The sequence below is a fragment of the Anomaloglossus baeobatrachus genome, chromosome 5, assembly GCF_048569485.1.
Source record: "Anomaloglossus baeobatrachus isolate aAnoBae1 chromosome 5, aAnoBae1.hap1, whole genome shotgun sequence".
Lineage (NCBI taxonomy): Eukaryota > Metazoa > Chordata > Amphibia > Anura > Aromobatidae > Anomaloglossus > Anomaloglossus baeobatrachus.
In genome coordinates, this window is record NC_134357.1 from 129,420,750 (window position 1) to 129,435,812 (window position 15,063).

Consider the following 15,063-nt stretch of genomic DNA (forward strand, 5'->3'; position numbering starts at 1 on the left):
AGCCGGCGTCTGGCAGCCTGCGGTAAGCTGTAACCAAGGTAAACATCGGGTAACCAAGAAGCCCTTTCCTTGGTTACCCGATATTTACATTAGTTACTAGCACCGCCGCTCTCACGCTGCCAGTGCCGGCTCCCTGCTCCCTGCACTCCTAGCCAGGGTACACATCGGGTTAATTAGCCGGCACTGGCAGCGTGAGAGCACACCGCTATGCGCTGACTCCCTGCACACGGAGCCGGAGCCGGAATACACATCGGGTAATTAACCCGATGTGTACCCTGGCTAGGAGAGCAGGGAGCCAGCGCTAAGCGTGTGCGCTGGAAACCAAGGTAAATATCGGGTAATGGTTACCCGATATTTACCTTAGTTACCAAGTGCAGCATGGGTTCCACAGCGACGCGTGTCGTTATGATCGCTGCTGTGTCTGCTGTGTTTGACAGCTAAGCAGTGATCATAACAGCGACTTACTAGGTCGCTGTTGCGGCACAGAAAATGGTGATGTAACAGCGACGTCGTTGTCGCTATGTGTGAACTCAGCTTTATGCAAGAATCACTAATATGCACCCTGAACTGCTCGTGGGTCTGGGTGCATATTGCATTTGACAGTCTCCCTTTAATATTCCTCAAAATAGCATAATTTTACAGGGGTGACTGCTTTACACACCCTTGGCATTCTTTATAGCAGCTTCATTAGATTACCATATAGAATAACTTCCAGTAGTCTTTAAAGGGAATCGCAATTTCTCTTTAATTAGTTAAGTGGTTCTTGCCATATTGTGAATTTGAACAGTTGTTGAATAGGGTTCAGCACAGTATGGACCCATTGCAAAACACCCCTGATGGTTGCAAACGTAGTGTGAAGGCCATGATTACATAAGTGGATTCACTGTCGTCAGTAAGAGTGGGGTACTTTGAGGAGTCTAAGGTTTAACACACATACTTGTGTTTTACACAAGCTTCTTTTCGCTCAGCTTCCATGTGTTCTTTTGTGGTTTTGCTGCCTTTTATTCTGAATCTACAATGTGCACATTCCACTAAGAACAAGGAAAACTATTGCATGAACAGGTGTGTCCAAGCTTTTTACTTTTTGTTTCTGTAGTTAAAAAAAAAAAAAAATCATATTTAAGGGTCCTCTGCAAATTTTTGTATCTGCATTGCAAGTCCTTAACCCTTTCACGACCGGCCGATTTTTCGCTTTCCGTTTTTTTTTTTCGCCATTCCTTTTCTGAGAGACGTAACTTTTTTATTTTTCAGTCAATATGGTCATGTGAGGGCTCATTTTTTGCGGAACGAGCTGTACTTTTAAATGAAACCATCAGTTTTACCATATTGTGTACTAGAAAATGGCAAAAAAATTCCAAATGCTGAAAAATTGCAAAAAAAGTGCGATAGCACTATGGTTTTTGAGATATTTTATTCACTGTGTTCACTATATGGTAAAACTGATGTGTGGGTGTGATGCCTCAGATCAGTGCGAGTTCGTAGACACCAAACATGTATAGGTTTACTTTTATATAAGGGGTTAAAAAAAAATCGGAAGTTTGTCCGAAAAAAGTGGCGCACGTTTTACGCCATATTCCGTGACCCGTAGCGTTCTCATGTTTTGGGATCTATGGCTCAGTGACGGCTTATTTTTTGCGTCTCGAGCTGACGTTTTTAACGGTACCATTTTTGCGCAGATGCTACGTTTTGATCGCCTCTTATTGCATTTTGCGCAAAAGTTGTGGCGACAAAAAAACGTCGTTTTGGCGTTTGGAATTTTTTTGCCGCTACGCCGTTTACTGATCAGATTAATTGATTTTATATTTTGATAGATCGGGCGTTTCTGAACGCGGCGATACCAAATGTGTGTATATTTTTTATTTTTTTAACCCTTTAATTTTCAATGGGGCGAATGGGGGGTGATTTGAACTTTTAGGTTTTTTTGTTTTTTTTTAATTTTTTAAAACTTATTTTTTTACTTTTTTTTTTTATTTTACTAGTCCCCCTAGGGGGCTATTGCGATCAGCATTCCGATCGCTCTGCAGTATCTGCTGATCACAGCTGGAAGGCTGTAAACAGCAGATACGCTGTCTTTCTCTTTTGCTGTGCCCCGGGCACAGCGAAAGTGAAACCAATTCATGTGTAGTACAGGAGTCATCACATGACCCTGTGCTACCATGACAACTATCGGGAGTCACGTGATCGCGTCACGTGACTTCCGGTTTCGGCGGTAAGTAAAACTTTACCGCGATCGCGCTTATAATGGCGCTGTCATGTATTGACAGCGCCATATAAGGGGTTAATCGGCACGAGCAGATAACGATTCTGCTCGTGCCTAGCAGGCACACATCTCAGCTGTGAAAATCAGCTGAGATGTGTGCCGATCGCGGCATGCTGCCGCCGGAGGACCGCGGGCAGTAAGATTATGTCATTTAGGACGTAATTTTACGGCCCGCGGTCGTTAAGGGGTTAAAGGGGTTATCCGGCTTCTTTTGACTTTTTTTTTTTATTACCCTATTGGGCTACATTGGGGCAGGTAAGTAGATAGAGAGCACTTACCTGCCCTGCTGTCAGCCCCCCTCCCCCGACTCAGAGTGGTCATGTGATCGCTTCTGCCGCGATTTCGCTGCTTCCGGTCATTTCATGTCAACATGGGCAGGGCCATGTTGACATGCAAATCTGGAACAGCTTGTCGCCTCCCTGCTGGGCGGCTACAGTGCGATGAGCCCCGCCCCGCTTCCCTGCACCCTCCCACACATTCCCCCGCACCCCTTACTCTTCCCGCAACCTCCCCCTGCACTGCTGTGGGGTCCGTGACCTGGGGGAGGAGCCTGGCGGCGGCTGCAGCTGTGTCAGCGCCAGCTCCGGGCCCCTACTCAGGATCACACATTCAAATGTAAAGGCATCACAGATCACAGATGCCGGTACATTTGAAAGCGCTGATGAGAAGCAGCGCAGCGCTGCTTCTCATCACTGCCCCGCTGTCTGTGCTCTCTTCAGCACAGCGGTGACGTCACTACTGTGCTGATATGTCCAGAGCACAGACAGCGCGCGAACGTGCAGGAGCGGCGGGGACCGAGGACGGGTGAGTATGTACTCCCTACATGTGTTCCCTATGGGGGTAGGGGGAGTCGGTACAGAGAGCCATATGTGTGTGCGTGCGGTGCAGAGCCATATGTGTGTGCGTGCGGTGCAGAGCCATATGTGTGTGCGTGCGGTGCAGAGCCATATGTGTGTGTGCGCGCGGTGCAGAGCCATATGTGTGCGTGTGGGGTGCAGAGCCCGATGTGCGTGTGGGGTGCAGAGCCCGATGTGCGTGTGGGGTGCAGAGCCCGATGTGCGTGTGGGGTGCAGAGCCCGATGTGCGTGTGGGGTGCAGAGCCCGATGTGCGTGTGGGGTGCAGAGCCCGATGTGCGTGTGGGGTGCAGAGCCCGATGTGCGTGTGGGGTGCAGAGCCCGATGTGCGTGTGGGGTGCAGAGCCCGATGTGCGTGTGGGGTGCAGAGCCTGATGTGGGGCTGTTATTTGCAATGCTGTAGTGATAACAGGTCAGGTGCTGGGGAAGAATACTGACAGGGAATGTGTGTGCAGGGGGCGGGGCGGGCAGAGGGCGAGGCTGGACACTGGGGAGGGGCTGGACACGGAGGCCGGGCGGTGCCAGCTCTGACTGAGGTTTTGCACAGGAAGTGGTCAGTTTGCTAGAGCTGAATGTAAACAAAGAGCTGCAGAGAATAAAGGGTGAATTCAAGAGGAACAAAAGTCAGAAAACAAATAACAATGTAGGGGTGTTTTATATGACAATACAGCACAGATTAGCTTACCAAAAATTTTTGAGTTTGTCGGACAACTCCTTTAAGTGTTCTTGACAGAAAAATGGTGGAGAACATTGTGAAGTATGGGTAGTGTGCTTCACAAGGGTTTTTTTTTAAAGGGTAGTTTACCAGAATCAAGCCACTTTCACACGTTCAGTATTTGGTCAATATTTTACTTCCTTATTTGTAAGTTAAAATAAGTAGTGGGTAAAAAATGAAGAAGTGGTGCTCATGTTTCTATTAGGACTAATACACATGGCTTGAAAATCGGAGCGAGTGGACTGTGATAAAACGTCGCATTCCACTCGGACCAATATTACTCTATGTGCCAGCCCACACGAGCGATTATTTTCTCAGCCCTAATTGGACCGAGAAAACAATTGCAGCATGTTGCGGGTGTAATGCGATCCTTGTTTCTCTTGCACCCATTCAAGTCTATGGGGCGAGCGAAAAATCACACTGCACTCGCATTATACCAGTGTAATGCAAGTGCAGGGCGAGAATGGCAATAGCCGGCATCGGAGGAGAGAGATAGATAAATCCCTCCCTCCCCTCCTCAGTGCCGGCCCGTCTCCCGCAGCTGAGGTCCGATCGCATGTTCTGACCTCGGTCGCATTGACACTCGTATGACACTTGGCTACCGCTGTGCTGCCAGCGTGAGCAGAGTGTCATGCGAGGATCGCAGTAGTACCTGTGTGGCCCCGACCTTATACTTTTCCTCCGATTGTTCCACTCCTTGTTTTGGCTTCTAAATACTGATGGAAAATATTGACCAAATGCTGAACATGTGAACGTGGCCTTACAGACTATTTGTGCTGGACATGTCCAGGAAGCCCTACTACTGTAAGGACACAGGAGAGGTGAGCAACACGTTTCAGGATTATAAATTTGAGCACACAGTAAGTTCTCCTATAGAGGTGTAGATTTCAGATGAGGCCCTCATCGTTCTCTCTAGTGTGTGCATTGCTCTCAGCTCCACAGCGCCATCTGGTGTTGCACACATGGCACTCACTGAGTCAAGGGGTGAACACTGGCCTGGTTTTAATAAATTTTCCGTAATCCTCTGTAAACAAGGAATGGAGGGGAGACCGCTTGCAGAAGCCTCTTGATAATATCACACAACGTAATGACACCTGTGTTATTTGTTTTTGTCTTCGCAGAGTTATTGAGAAAATCTGCAGAGCACACTCTTGTCGACATGGTGCAGCTGCTCTTCTCAAGGTAAACCCTCTTGTGTTTGCCTGTGCCTTGCTGACACGGCCCCCTGAGGACTGGCATATTCTACACTTATATGGGGTCCACAGGGCAAGATGTGCCGATACTCATCTGTCTTGGAGTGTGGACAAAAGGAAATAAAAGTAATTGTAGGACCTTGAGCACATGGTGCCGAGCCCAAGTTCAAGGTTTGCGTGTTGTTCTCCAGATAAAGTCATTTATAGCGATCAGGTCTTGGTTTGATGGGCCAGCCTTTTAATCTTGGGTCTGAATTTTTAAAATAGTTATTTTCTTTAAATAAATGTATGATTTTATAAAGATTTTTTTAAATGTTTTATTGAAAATTTTTAACAACTTACTTTGTAAATAGACTGAAACTTGTGAATAGAAGGGGATGGGATTGATTTTGCTTTAATACCCTTCCCCTACCTATCTACCTACATCAGCTCTATCGGCAATCTGGTCTGTTGGAGGAATAGTGCTTTTCTCAAAACCAATACTTGTCTTACTGTTCACATCTTACCGCGATGGCGGCTCCCCGTCATCCTCCTACCAGACCGCATGTGACCTCTGCAGCCTGTTCTGACATATTGATATTTGACCGCTCGGCTGTTTGTTTTTTTTTATTTTTTTTGTTTTTGACTGTTTAACCCAAAACTAAATGTGTCTTGATAATTTAACTACTAAGGCTTACATTAATTTATATGTACAACTCCACTTGCTATCACAGCCAATTTTGCTGCATATAGGTTGGCGGAGAAATACAGATGACCCATGCAATCCTCCATTATCCGTGGGCAGGGGTTCTTTTCTTCACTATTGGATTATGATACCGCTTTGTTTTTGAGTGAAGAATGAGCTGCATAGGTTCACCATGTTGATATTGATAATATACAAAGAACATTTGCGTGGATGTCAACCGGTCACTAGAAATTTGTTAAGCAAAGTTAAAGTGGCATCTTGCGTGACCCGGCAAACTAAACAGTCACCAGCTGCATCGCCATGGCCTTCTGTACTGTAAAGGTGAAAAGTCATCTAGTCTGGATGTGAGGAGGACAACAGTACTCTAGTACTCTCACGCTTACATTCATCTACATACAGGTATTCATTGCTAGAATTTAGGGAGATTTGCAAGTAATTGTGCACTGGATGTGTTTAAAAGGTCCAAACCCTATGGACTGCAATGCAGCATCAGGCCAATAAGAGCTCTCACTGTTTAAAATTGGATAGTTTCAGTGCTGCTTTCTTTTTGTGGGTTAAATGTTATAGACCTCTTTTAGTGCTGAGCATAAATGATGACACCCCCTTTGAAAAGTGAGATTTAATCATTCTCACATAACAAATGAAAAATTTTGACTAGACCAAGTTTCATAGAACATTTTTATAAATCCATAACATGATAGTAAGGTTAATAATATAACTTTCATTACAAAATGTTCAGTTTTGTTCAACTAAATTAATGCAGAATGAATACGCCCCACATAAAAAACTAATTCATCCAGTATATTATATGGCCTCCTTGATTTTTAAAGACCACATCAAATTTTCTAGACATGGAATAGAGAAGTCCACAATATACTGCAACATCTTGTTCCATTCTTCAAGCACAACTTCTTTTAGAGCCTGGATGCTGGATGGAGAGTGAGGCTCAACTTGTCTCTTCAGAATTCCCCATAGGTGTTAGGCTATGTGCACACGTTGCGTAGTGTCCATGCTGAAAAAGCTGCAGTGATTTGGCAGTGCATGTGCACTTTAAATCGATGTAGAAACACTGCGTAATGGATGCAGTGTGTCTGCAGAATAGATGCCGATTTCATGCGTTCTGGATGCTGCCTCTCTCATAGACCGAGTGCACAAAATAAGTGACCTGTTACTTTTTTGAGCGCAGCGATTTGGATCAAAATTTCCACATGCAAATCGCTGTGCTCTCAAACGCAACATACAGATGAATTATCAATGATCTTGATAGATTGTGCAGGGGACGCAGGACGCATGCATTTACGTTGCAGTGCAATATGCAGCGTAAATGCATGAAATTACGCAACGTGTGCACCTAGCCTTAGATTGGTTTCAGATCAGAAGACACTTGGCCATTTAATTACTTTCAACCTATTCTTCAGAAATGTAACTATAGTCTTAGATGTGTATGTTGGACATTTTTCATATTGGAAAATTGCACATCTACCAAGTGATGGTGGCATCTTCTCTTTAAATATAGAGCAGTACATCTCTGAATTATTTATCCCATCAATGAAATATAACGCTTCAACAGCAGGAGAACCAAAAAAATCACACTGCCACGACCATATTTCATTGTAGGCACCATGCATTTTTGCACTCCTCACCTTTGTGATACCATACAGTTTTGAAGCAATCCGTTCCAGAAACATTTATCGAAGTCTCATGACTTAATATTTTTCAGCATTGGCCCTGGGAAGTTTTGGTGGGATTAATAAGCATGAGCTTTAGGAGAGGCTTCCTTTTGTGGACGACACACATGCATGCCATTCCTCTCCAGTGTATGCCGTATTGTGTCACGGAAAACAGTCTACCCCAATTTGGCTTTCTACTGCTTAAAGGGGTGGTTCACCCATTTTTTTTTTTCCCCCAATGATTCTCACTTACCATTATATGCATCTTCTGCATTGGCTTCTGTTTCCATTTCTGGCACTGAGCGGCGCTATCCTGCACGCTCAGTGCCAGTCACATGACCCCCTGGAGCTGTGGCCGCCGGCATCCTCTGACGTCCCGGCATTTCCGGGCTCTCAAACTGGACGGGTACGTCACAGGATGCCGGCGCCACTCACAGTGATTGACTGGGCTGTGGGCGGTGACTACCTGACGTCACAGCCCAGCATCGAGGGGAGGAGCCGGAGGATGCCAGTGTGTGGAGCGGTGAAGGCAGAGCGTGCGCTACCAGCATTCAGCTGTGGGAGGTACGGGGCGCCAGTGTGGAGTACAGGGGGGGTTTCTCCAACTGAAATCCCCCCTGTCACGCAAGTATGTGATCACACTGTCCACCCGCCCGCTGTGCTCAGCTGTCAGGAGAGCGGGCGGTGTCGGCAGTGTGATCATATACTCCCACCAGCAGCACAGGTGACCGGACGCGGAGTGAGTGTGTATGTGTATGTCATACTCACCTGTCTGCAGGGTCCGGGTGCCATGCTTGCTTCCAGCCCCTGTCCCGGTCCCGCCGCTTCGGCTGTGTGCAGTCTCCGCGGGGCACGCACGAAGCTTGCAGGACCTGGCCGTGGATCACCTGATGCATCAGCTGATCGTAGTCTCGCCGGCTTTTTCGTGTCCGGCCGGCTATCCGCTGATCCTGCTGTCAGGGGACTTCATCAGCTGATTACCGGCAGCTCTTGCAGCGATCGGACGGGATCAGACTCCTGTCCAATCGATCGCTCCAGGAGCTGCCGGTAATCACCACAGCACATAAGTGAGTATGTATTTTTTTTTTTTTTGGCACTGATGCATCAGCTGATTGTATAATCGGCTTTTATACAATCAGCTGATGTGTGATGGGATTCAGGCACTTGATCCTGACACATCATCTGATCGCTTTGCCTTCCAGCAAACCGATCAGATGATATTGGATCCGGATTGGACGGCGCGGGACCCTAACCCAGGATTACTGCGGAGGGGGGTTTATTTCAATAAAGATGGAGTCACTAATTGTGTTGTGTTTTATTTCTAATAAAAATATTTTTGTGTGTTGTGTTTTTTTTTTTTTTTATCATTACTAGAAATTCATGGTGGCCATGTCTAATATTGGCGTGACACCATGAATTTCGGGCTTAGGGCTAGCTGATAATATACAGCTAGCCCTAACTCCATTATTACCCGGCTAGCCACCCGGCATCAGGGCAGCTGGAAGAGTTGGATACAGCGCCAGAAGATGGCGCTTCTATGAAAGCGCCATTTTCTGGGGTGGTTGCGGACTGCAATTCGCAGTGGGGGTGCCCAGAAAGCTTGGGCACCCTTCACTGTGGATTCCATTCCCCAGCTGGCTAGTTGTACCCGGCTGGACACCAAAATTAGGCGAAGCTCACGTCATTTTTTTTAAAATTATTTCATGAAATTCATGAAATAATTAAAAAAAAAAAAAAGGGCTTCTCTATATTTTTGGTTCCCAGCCGGGTACAAATAGGCAGCTGGGGGTTGGGGGCAGCCCGTACCTCCCTGCTGTACCCGGCTAGCATACAAAATATGGCGAAGCCCACGTCATTTTTTTTTTCTCTTTTTTGGCAAAAAACTGCATACAGTCTGGGATGGAGTATGCTGAGCCTTGTAGTTCTGCAGCTGCTGTCTGCTCTCCTGCATACACTAGTGAATGGAGGATGCTGAGCCTTGTAGTTCTGCAGCTGCTGTCTGCTCTCATGCATACACTAGTGAAGTTATGTACTAGTAAAACAACTCCCATGTCAGGAGCCAAAATTGGGAAAGATTTGTTTTGCCGAATCCATTGCAGGGTTAATGGTGTTCTCAGATTTTACAGAGGACCTCAATGTTAGCCTGTGTGGATGACGTAGGACGCATTAAGCACCCAGGCTTCAGAAGAAGGAGGACAAAGATGGCCAAAAGAGGAGGCGCTGCACCCGGAGAATGGAGACGGTCATCTGACCAGTCTGCATCGCCCCTTAGGTAAGTATTATAAAGTCATGTTTATGTTCTACACAGCGGCCTGGGCTCTTATATACAGTATGTTAGAATGCTGTATATAAGAGCCCACTGGTGGTGGCCGCAGCTTATAGTCACCAAATCTGGTGACAGGTTCCCTTTAAGTGCCCGGCTCCTGGTCTTATACTCGCCTTACAGCGTCTTCATCTTCCATCAGTGGTTTTCTGTAGTTTGTGACCTGCCAGCTTCGCTAATGTTTCATGGAGTAATCTGGAGGTCACAACTCAATACAAGTCTATGAGACCCTCGTTCTGGCATTCATAGAGTTAGATTGAGAGCTTGTGACGTAACTTCTAACTTCCAGACGTGATTGTCACAAGATAGCGCTGCGGGACCGGAGTATCGCCGATAAAATACACAACAGGGGTTTTAAGCGCCACTCGCCTGCTGAAATAAAACACTGGAGCGGTGCTTTAAGTAAAGGCTGTAAAGCGGTAGACAACCCCTTTTACGTTTGGCCGGTTGCTAATTTCTACTGAAAATTAGCCATTTGCCATAATTCAGAGATTAGCATCAGAGTCCTGATAGCCATAAAGACCTAAAAATCAAGGTGAAGGTGAAGGTGGGACTCACCTGGTGCAGGTCCATGTGGAAACGGATCTGTAAATGTATAAAGCATTGCGATGAAAACAAAGGAACGGCTTTCCTGTAAGGATTGCCTGTCAGCTGGTGCTAAGGCTGCTTTCACACATCCTGTTTTTGCTGTGCGGCACAATACGGCGCTTTGCAGAAAAAACGCAACCTTTTTTTTTTTGCCGCCGGTTGAGTTTTTTTCTGCATAGACTTGTATTAGCGCCGTATTGGGCCGCATGGCCTTGCGTTGCGTCCGTTTTTTGCCGGATGCGGCATATTTAGCCCATGATGGAACGTTGCCTGGCCCTTTTTTTGTGCGGCGAAAAAAACGCATCACTCTGGATCCGGCGAGATTTACAATGCAAGCCTATGGACGCCGGATGCGGTTTTTTGCACTGCGGATGCTCAGTATCAAGCCGCATCTGTCAAAAAACGGACGGGCCGCATGGAAAAACTTATGCAACGGATCTGTTTTTTTCGCCGCATCCGTTGCATAGGTTTTCGAGCCGCACTGCAAAACCGGATGTGTGAAAGCAGCCTAAGACGTCTACTACTTCCAGACCGTGACCATATAGTGTGGTGAGGACTGAAAGCAATTACTACTCTGAGGCTGGACCAGAGCGCAGCAGGCAGACGCTGACCCCCTTCTCTGCTCCAATCATGCTCTGACCTGATTGTATATCATCAAGGCTGGAGCTTTCCATCCGGTGGCCATTCACAGAAATGTTCAGATATCAGCAGGCGAGAGAAAAGAACACAAGGTCCGGAAGCAGATGCAGATACATATAGCGGAGCACTGCGGGAATTTGTGATTTGGCACATTGCTACACCAACACCAAGATTGGTACTTCTCTGGGGAGGTGGTATGGTCATAGTAAAGGCCGCTTTACACGCTGCGACATCGCATGTCGCTAGGGATAGCACCCACCCCCATCGTTCGTGCGTCACAGGCAAATCGCTGCCTATAGCGAACAATATCGCAGGAACGCGTCACACGAACTTACCTTCCTAACGACGTCGCTGTGGATGGCGAACAACGTCCTTTCTAAGGGGGTGGTTCGTGCGGCGTCACACGGCAGCCGTCCAATAGAAGCGGAGGGGCAAAGAGCAGCCGCATGAAAGTCACGCCCACCTCGTTACCAGAGGACGCAGGGACGGTGTTGTTCGTCGGTCCCGGGGTGTCACACGTAGCGATGGAACGACAGGAACGACGAACAACCAAATGAGCAACGATATTTGGAAAATGAACGACGTGTCAACAATCAATCAATGATTTGGTGAGTATTTGGGATCGTTAGCGGTCGCTTGTAAGTGTCAAACGCAACGACGTTGCTAACGAGGCCGGATGTGCGTCACAAATTCCGTGACCCCAGTGATATCTCGTTAGTGATGTCGCTGCGTGTAAAGCGGCCTTAAGTCAGGGCTCCTACAGAGGTATATATAGGTGGTGGTGATCAGAATAGAAAAGGCACACAAAGAAAAAGGGAATGATGGGCACACTGGGCTGTATGTAGGGTGTTCTGTGTACACGAGCCTAAGGGTATGTGCACATGATCAGGGTTCAGGGCCCTGAAGTCTCTCACTTGTGTTCTCCCTACAGAGGACACAGGCGAATGCGCGATAAACAACTGACATGCTGCAGTCTGGAAAGACGCACCGCAGATCAGGGTTTGCTGCGGAAAAGACAAGCACAGCGGGCACAGGATTTCTAGAAATCCCTCCACTGTGCTTGTACTGTACAATGCAGCGTTTTGGACACAGCTGAAGAATGCCGCATCCAAAACGCTGCAAACACTGATCGTGGGCACGCACCAGCAGACATTCAACTTCTCCCACACAAATGAAAAGCAGAAACCTTGTAGCACCTGCACTTATTGGAAGATAACCCATAAATATCGCTACTATCCGTCATGAGGTCATTTAAGTGGCCGTTGGATCATTCGGCCAAAAGCAATCATTCTGGATTCCCCCATACATAGTAACACTTAGACAGGCCAACATGCCGAATACTATTTTTTTTCTCCCACATGTTACATTGTGGGCAGATCCAGCAAGTTTTGACAACTTTAATGTTTTTGGGGACCTTCGCTAATAGCATACAAACACTGAACAATAAAAAATAATCTTTATTTTTATATAGCGCTAACATATTCCGCAGCGCTTTACATACATCAGGAACACTGTCCCCATTGGGGCTCACAATCTAAATTCCCTATCTGTATGTTTTTTGGAACAATCCTCTACTGACCACTTCTATAATCCAGCATCAAATACAGCTGACCGGGGCCACATGAAATATTCTACATTACTGGACATTTAAGAACTGGACTTCCTTCGCCAAAAAAAATAAAAAATTGCTAGTAATGATCTGTTCACATGGTATTTGATGAGGATTTTCAGCGGAATGTGATGGCTTAGGCTGCTTTCATACATCCGGTTTTTGCAGTGTGGCTCAAAAACCTATGCAACGGATGCGGCGAAAAAAACGGATCTGTTGCATACGTTTTTCCATGCGGCCTGTCCGTTTGACGGATGTGGCTTGATACTGAGCATGCGCAGAGCAAAAAAAAAAACGCATTCGGCCGCCGGATGCAGTTTTTGCCGCAGGACGCCGCATCTGGCGCATGCAGGTGACCGGATGCTACATGTCACTAACTGTATCCACTCTGGGACTTGTGCAGGTGACCGGATGCTAAATGTCACTATCTGTCTCCACTCTGTGATTTCTGCTGCATAGTACCAACTGTATACACTCTCACCTGCAGAACAAGTACCACAGTGGAGACAGTTAGTGACATGTAGCATCCGTTCATCTGCACAACAAGTCCCAGAGTGGATACAGTGACATGCAGCACACTATGTGTCAGGGCACAGCATGTCACAAACTTGCTCTGCTCTGTCACCTGCGGTGCTGCATGTCACGTTTCTGCTGCAATTTGGTGCGTTTTTTGCTGCGTTTTTGCTCACTGCGTTTTTAATTAGTGCACAATGCCATTAAAGATTGTTGATGAAAAAAAAAAAAAAGGTCTGATGTCATTTCCTTATTCAAAATGTTCATTGTATGCAGGAGAGCAGACAGCAGCTGCAGAACTACAAGGCTCAGCATCCTCCATTCACTAGTGTATGCAGGAGAGCAGACAGCAGCTGCAGAACTACAAGGCTCAGAATCCTCCATTCACTAGTGTATGCATGAGAGCAGACAGCAGCTGCAGAACTACAAGGCTCAGCATCCTCCATTCACTAGTGTATGCAGTAGAGCAGACAGCAGCTGCAGAACTACAAGGCTCAGCATCCTCCATTCACTAGTGTATGCAGGAGAGCAGACAGCAGGTGCAGAACTACAAGGCTCAGCATCCTCCATTCACTAGTGTATGCAGGAGAGCAGACAGCAGGTGCAGAACTACAAGGCTCAGCATCCTCCATTCACTAGTGTATGCAGGAGAGCAGACAGAAGCTGCAGAACTACAAGGCTCAGCATCCTCCATCCAGGACTGTATGCAGTTTTTTACCCAAAAAGAAAAAAAAAATGACATGGGCTTCGCCATATTTTTGTATGCTAGCCGGGTACAGCAGGCAGGTACGGGCTGCCCCCAACCCCCAGCTGCCTATTTGTACCCGGCTGGGAACCAAAAATATAGAGAAGCCCTTTTTTTTTAATTATTTCATGAATTTCATGAAATAATTTTAAAAAAAAATGACGTGAGCTTCGCCTAATTTTGGTGTCCAGCCGGGTACAACTAGGCAGCTGGGGATTGGAATCCACAGTGAAGGGTGCCCAAGCTTTCTGGGCACCCCCACTGCGAATTGCAGTCCACAGCCACCCCAGAAAATGGCGCTTTCATAGAAGCGCCATCTTCTGGCGCTGTATCCAACTCTTCCAGCTGCCCTGAAGCCGGGTGGCTAGCCGGGTAATAATGGAGTTAGGGCTAGCTGTATATTATCAGCTAGCCCTAAGCCCGAAATTCATGGTGTCACACCAATATTAGACATGGCCACCATGAATTTCTAGTAATGATAAAAAAAAAAAAAAAACACAACACACAAAAATATTTTTATTAGAAATAAAATACAACACAATTAGTGACTCCATCTTTATTGAAATAAACCCCCCTCCGCAGTAATCCTGGGTTAGGGTCCCGCGCCGTCCAATCCGGATCCAATATCATCTGATCGGTTTGCTTGAAGGCAAAGCGATCAGATGATGTGTCAGGATCAAGTGCCTGAATCCCATCACACATCAGCTGATTGTATAAAAGCCGATTATACAATCAGCTGATGCATCAGTGCCAAAAAAAAAAAATTACATACTCACTTGTGTGCTGTGGTGATTACCGGCAGCTCCTGGAGCGATCGATTGGACAGGAGTATGATCCTGTCCCATCGCTGCAGGAGCGGCCGGTAATCAGCTGATGAAGTCCCCTGACAGCAGGATCAGCTGATAGCCGGCCGGACACGAAAAAGCCGGCGAGACTACGATCAGCTGATGCGTCAGGTGACTGCATCAGGTGATCCACGGCCAGGTCCTGCAAGCTTCGTGCGTGCCCCGGGGAGACTGCACACAGCCGGAGCGGCGGGACCGGGACAGGGGCTGGAAGCAAGCATGGCACCCGGACCCTGCAGACAGGTGAGTATGACATACACACACACATACACACTCACTCACACACTGTATATATACACACACACTGTATATACACACATACACTGTATATACGCGCGCACACACTTTCTTCCCCTGGCTGTGTAGAGCTGCTGCTGTCTGTGTGATTTCTCTGAGTGCACATCCACTGGGAAGAGGCAGGGA

General features: G+C 46.9%; 1 protein-coding gene across 11 annotated transcripts in view; it reads left to right on the top strand.

Moving 5' to 3' along the window:
* Positions 1 to 15,063, top strand: part of GBF1 (golgi brefeldin A resistant guanine nucleotide exchange factor 1) — a 325,666-nt gene that overhangs the window by 150,358 nt on the left and 160,245 nt on the right. For all 11 annotated transcript variants that reach the window (XM_075348884.1, XM_075348888.1, XM_075348889.1 and 8 more), the window contains exon 7: positions 4,952 to 5,012. In XM_075348884.1, the coding sequence (XP_075204999.1) occupies positions 4,952 to 5,012 (61 nt within the window). The remainder of the gene's footprint in view (positions 1 to 4,951; positions 5,013 to 15,063) is intronic.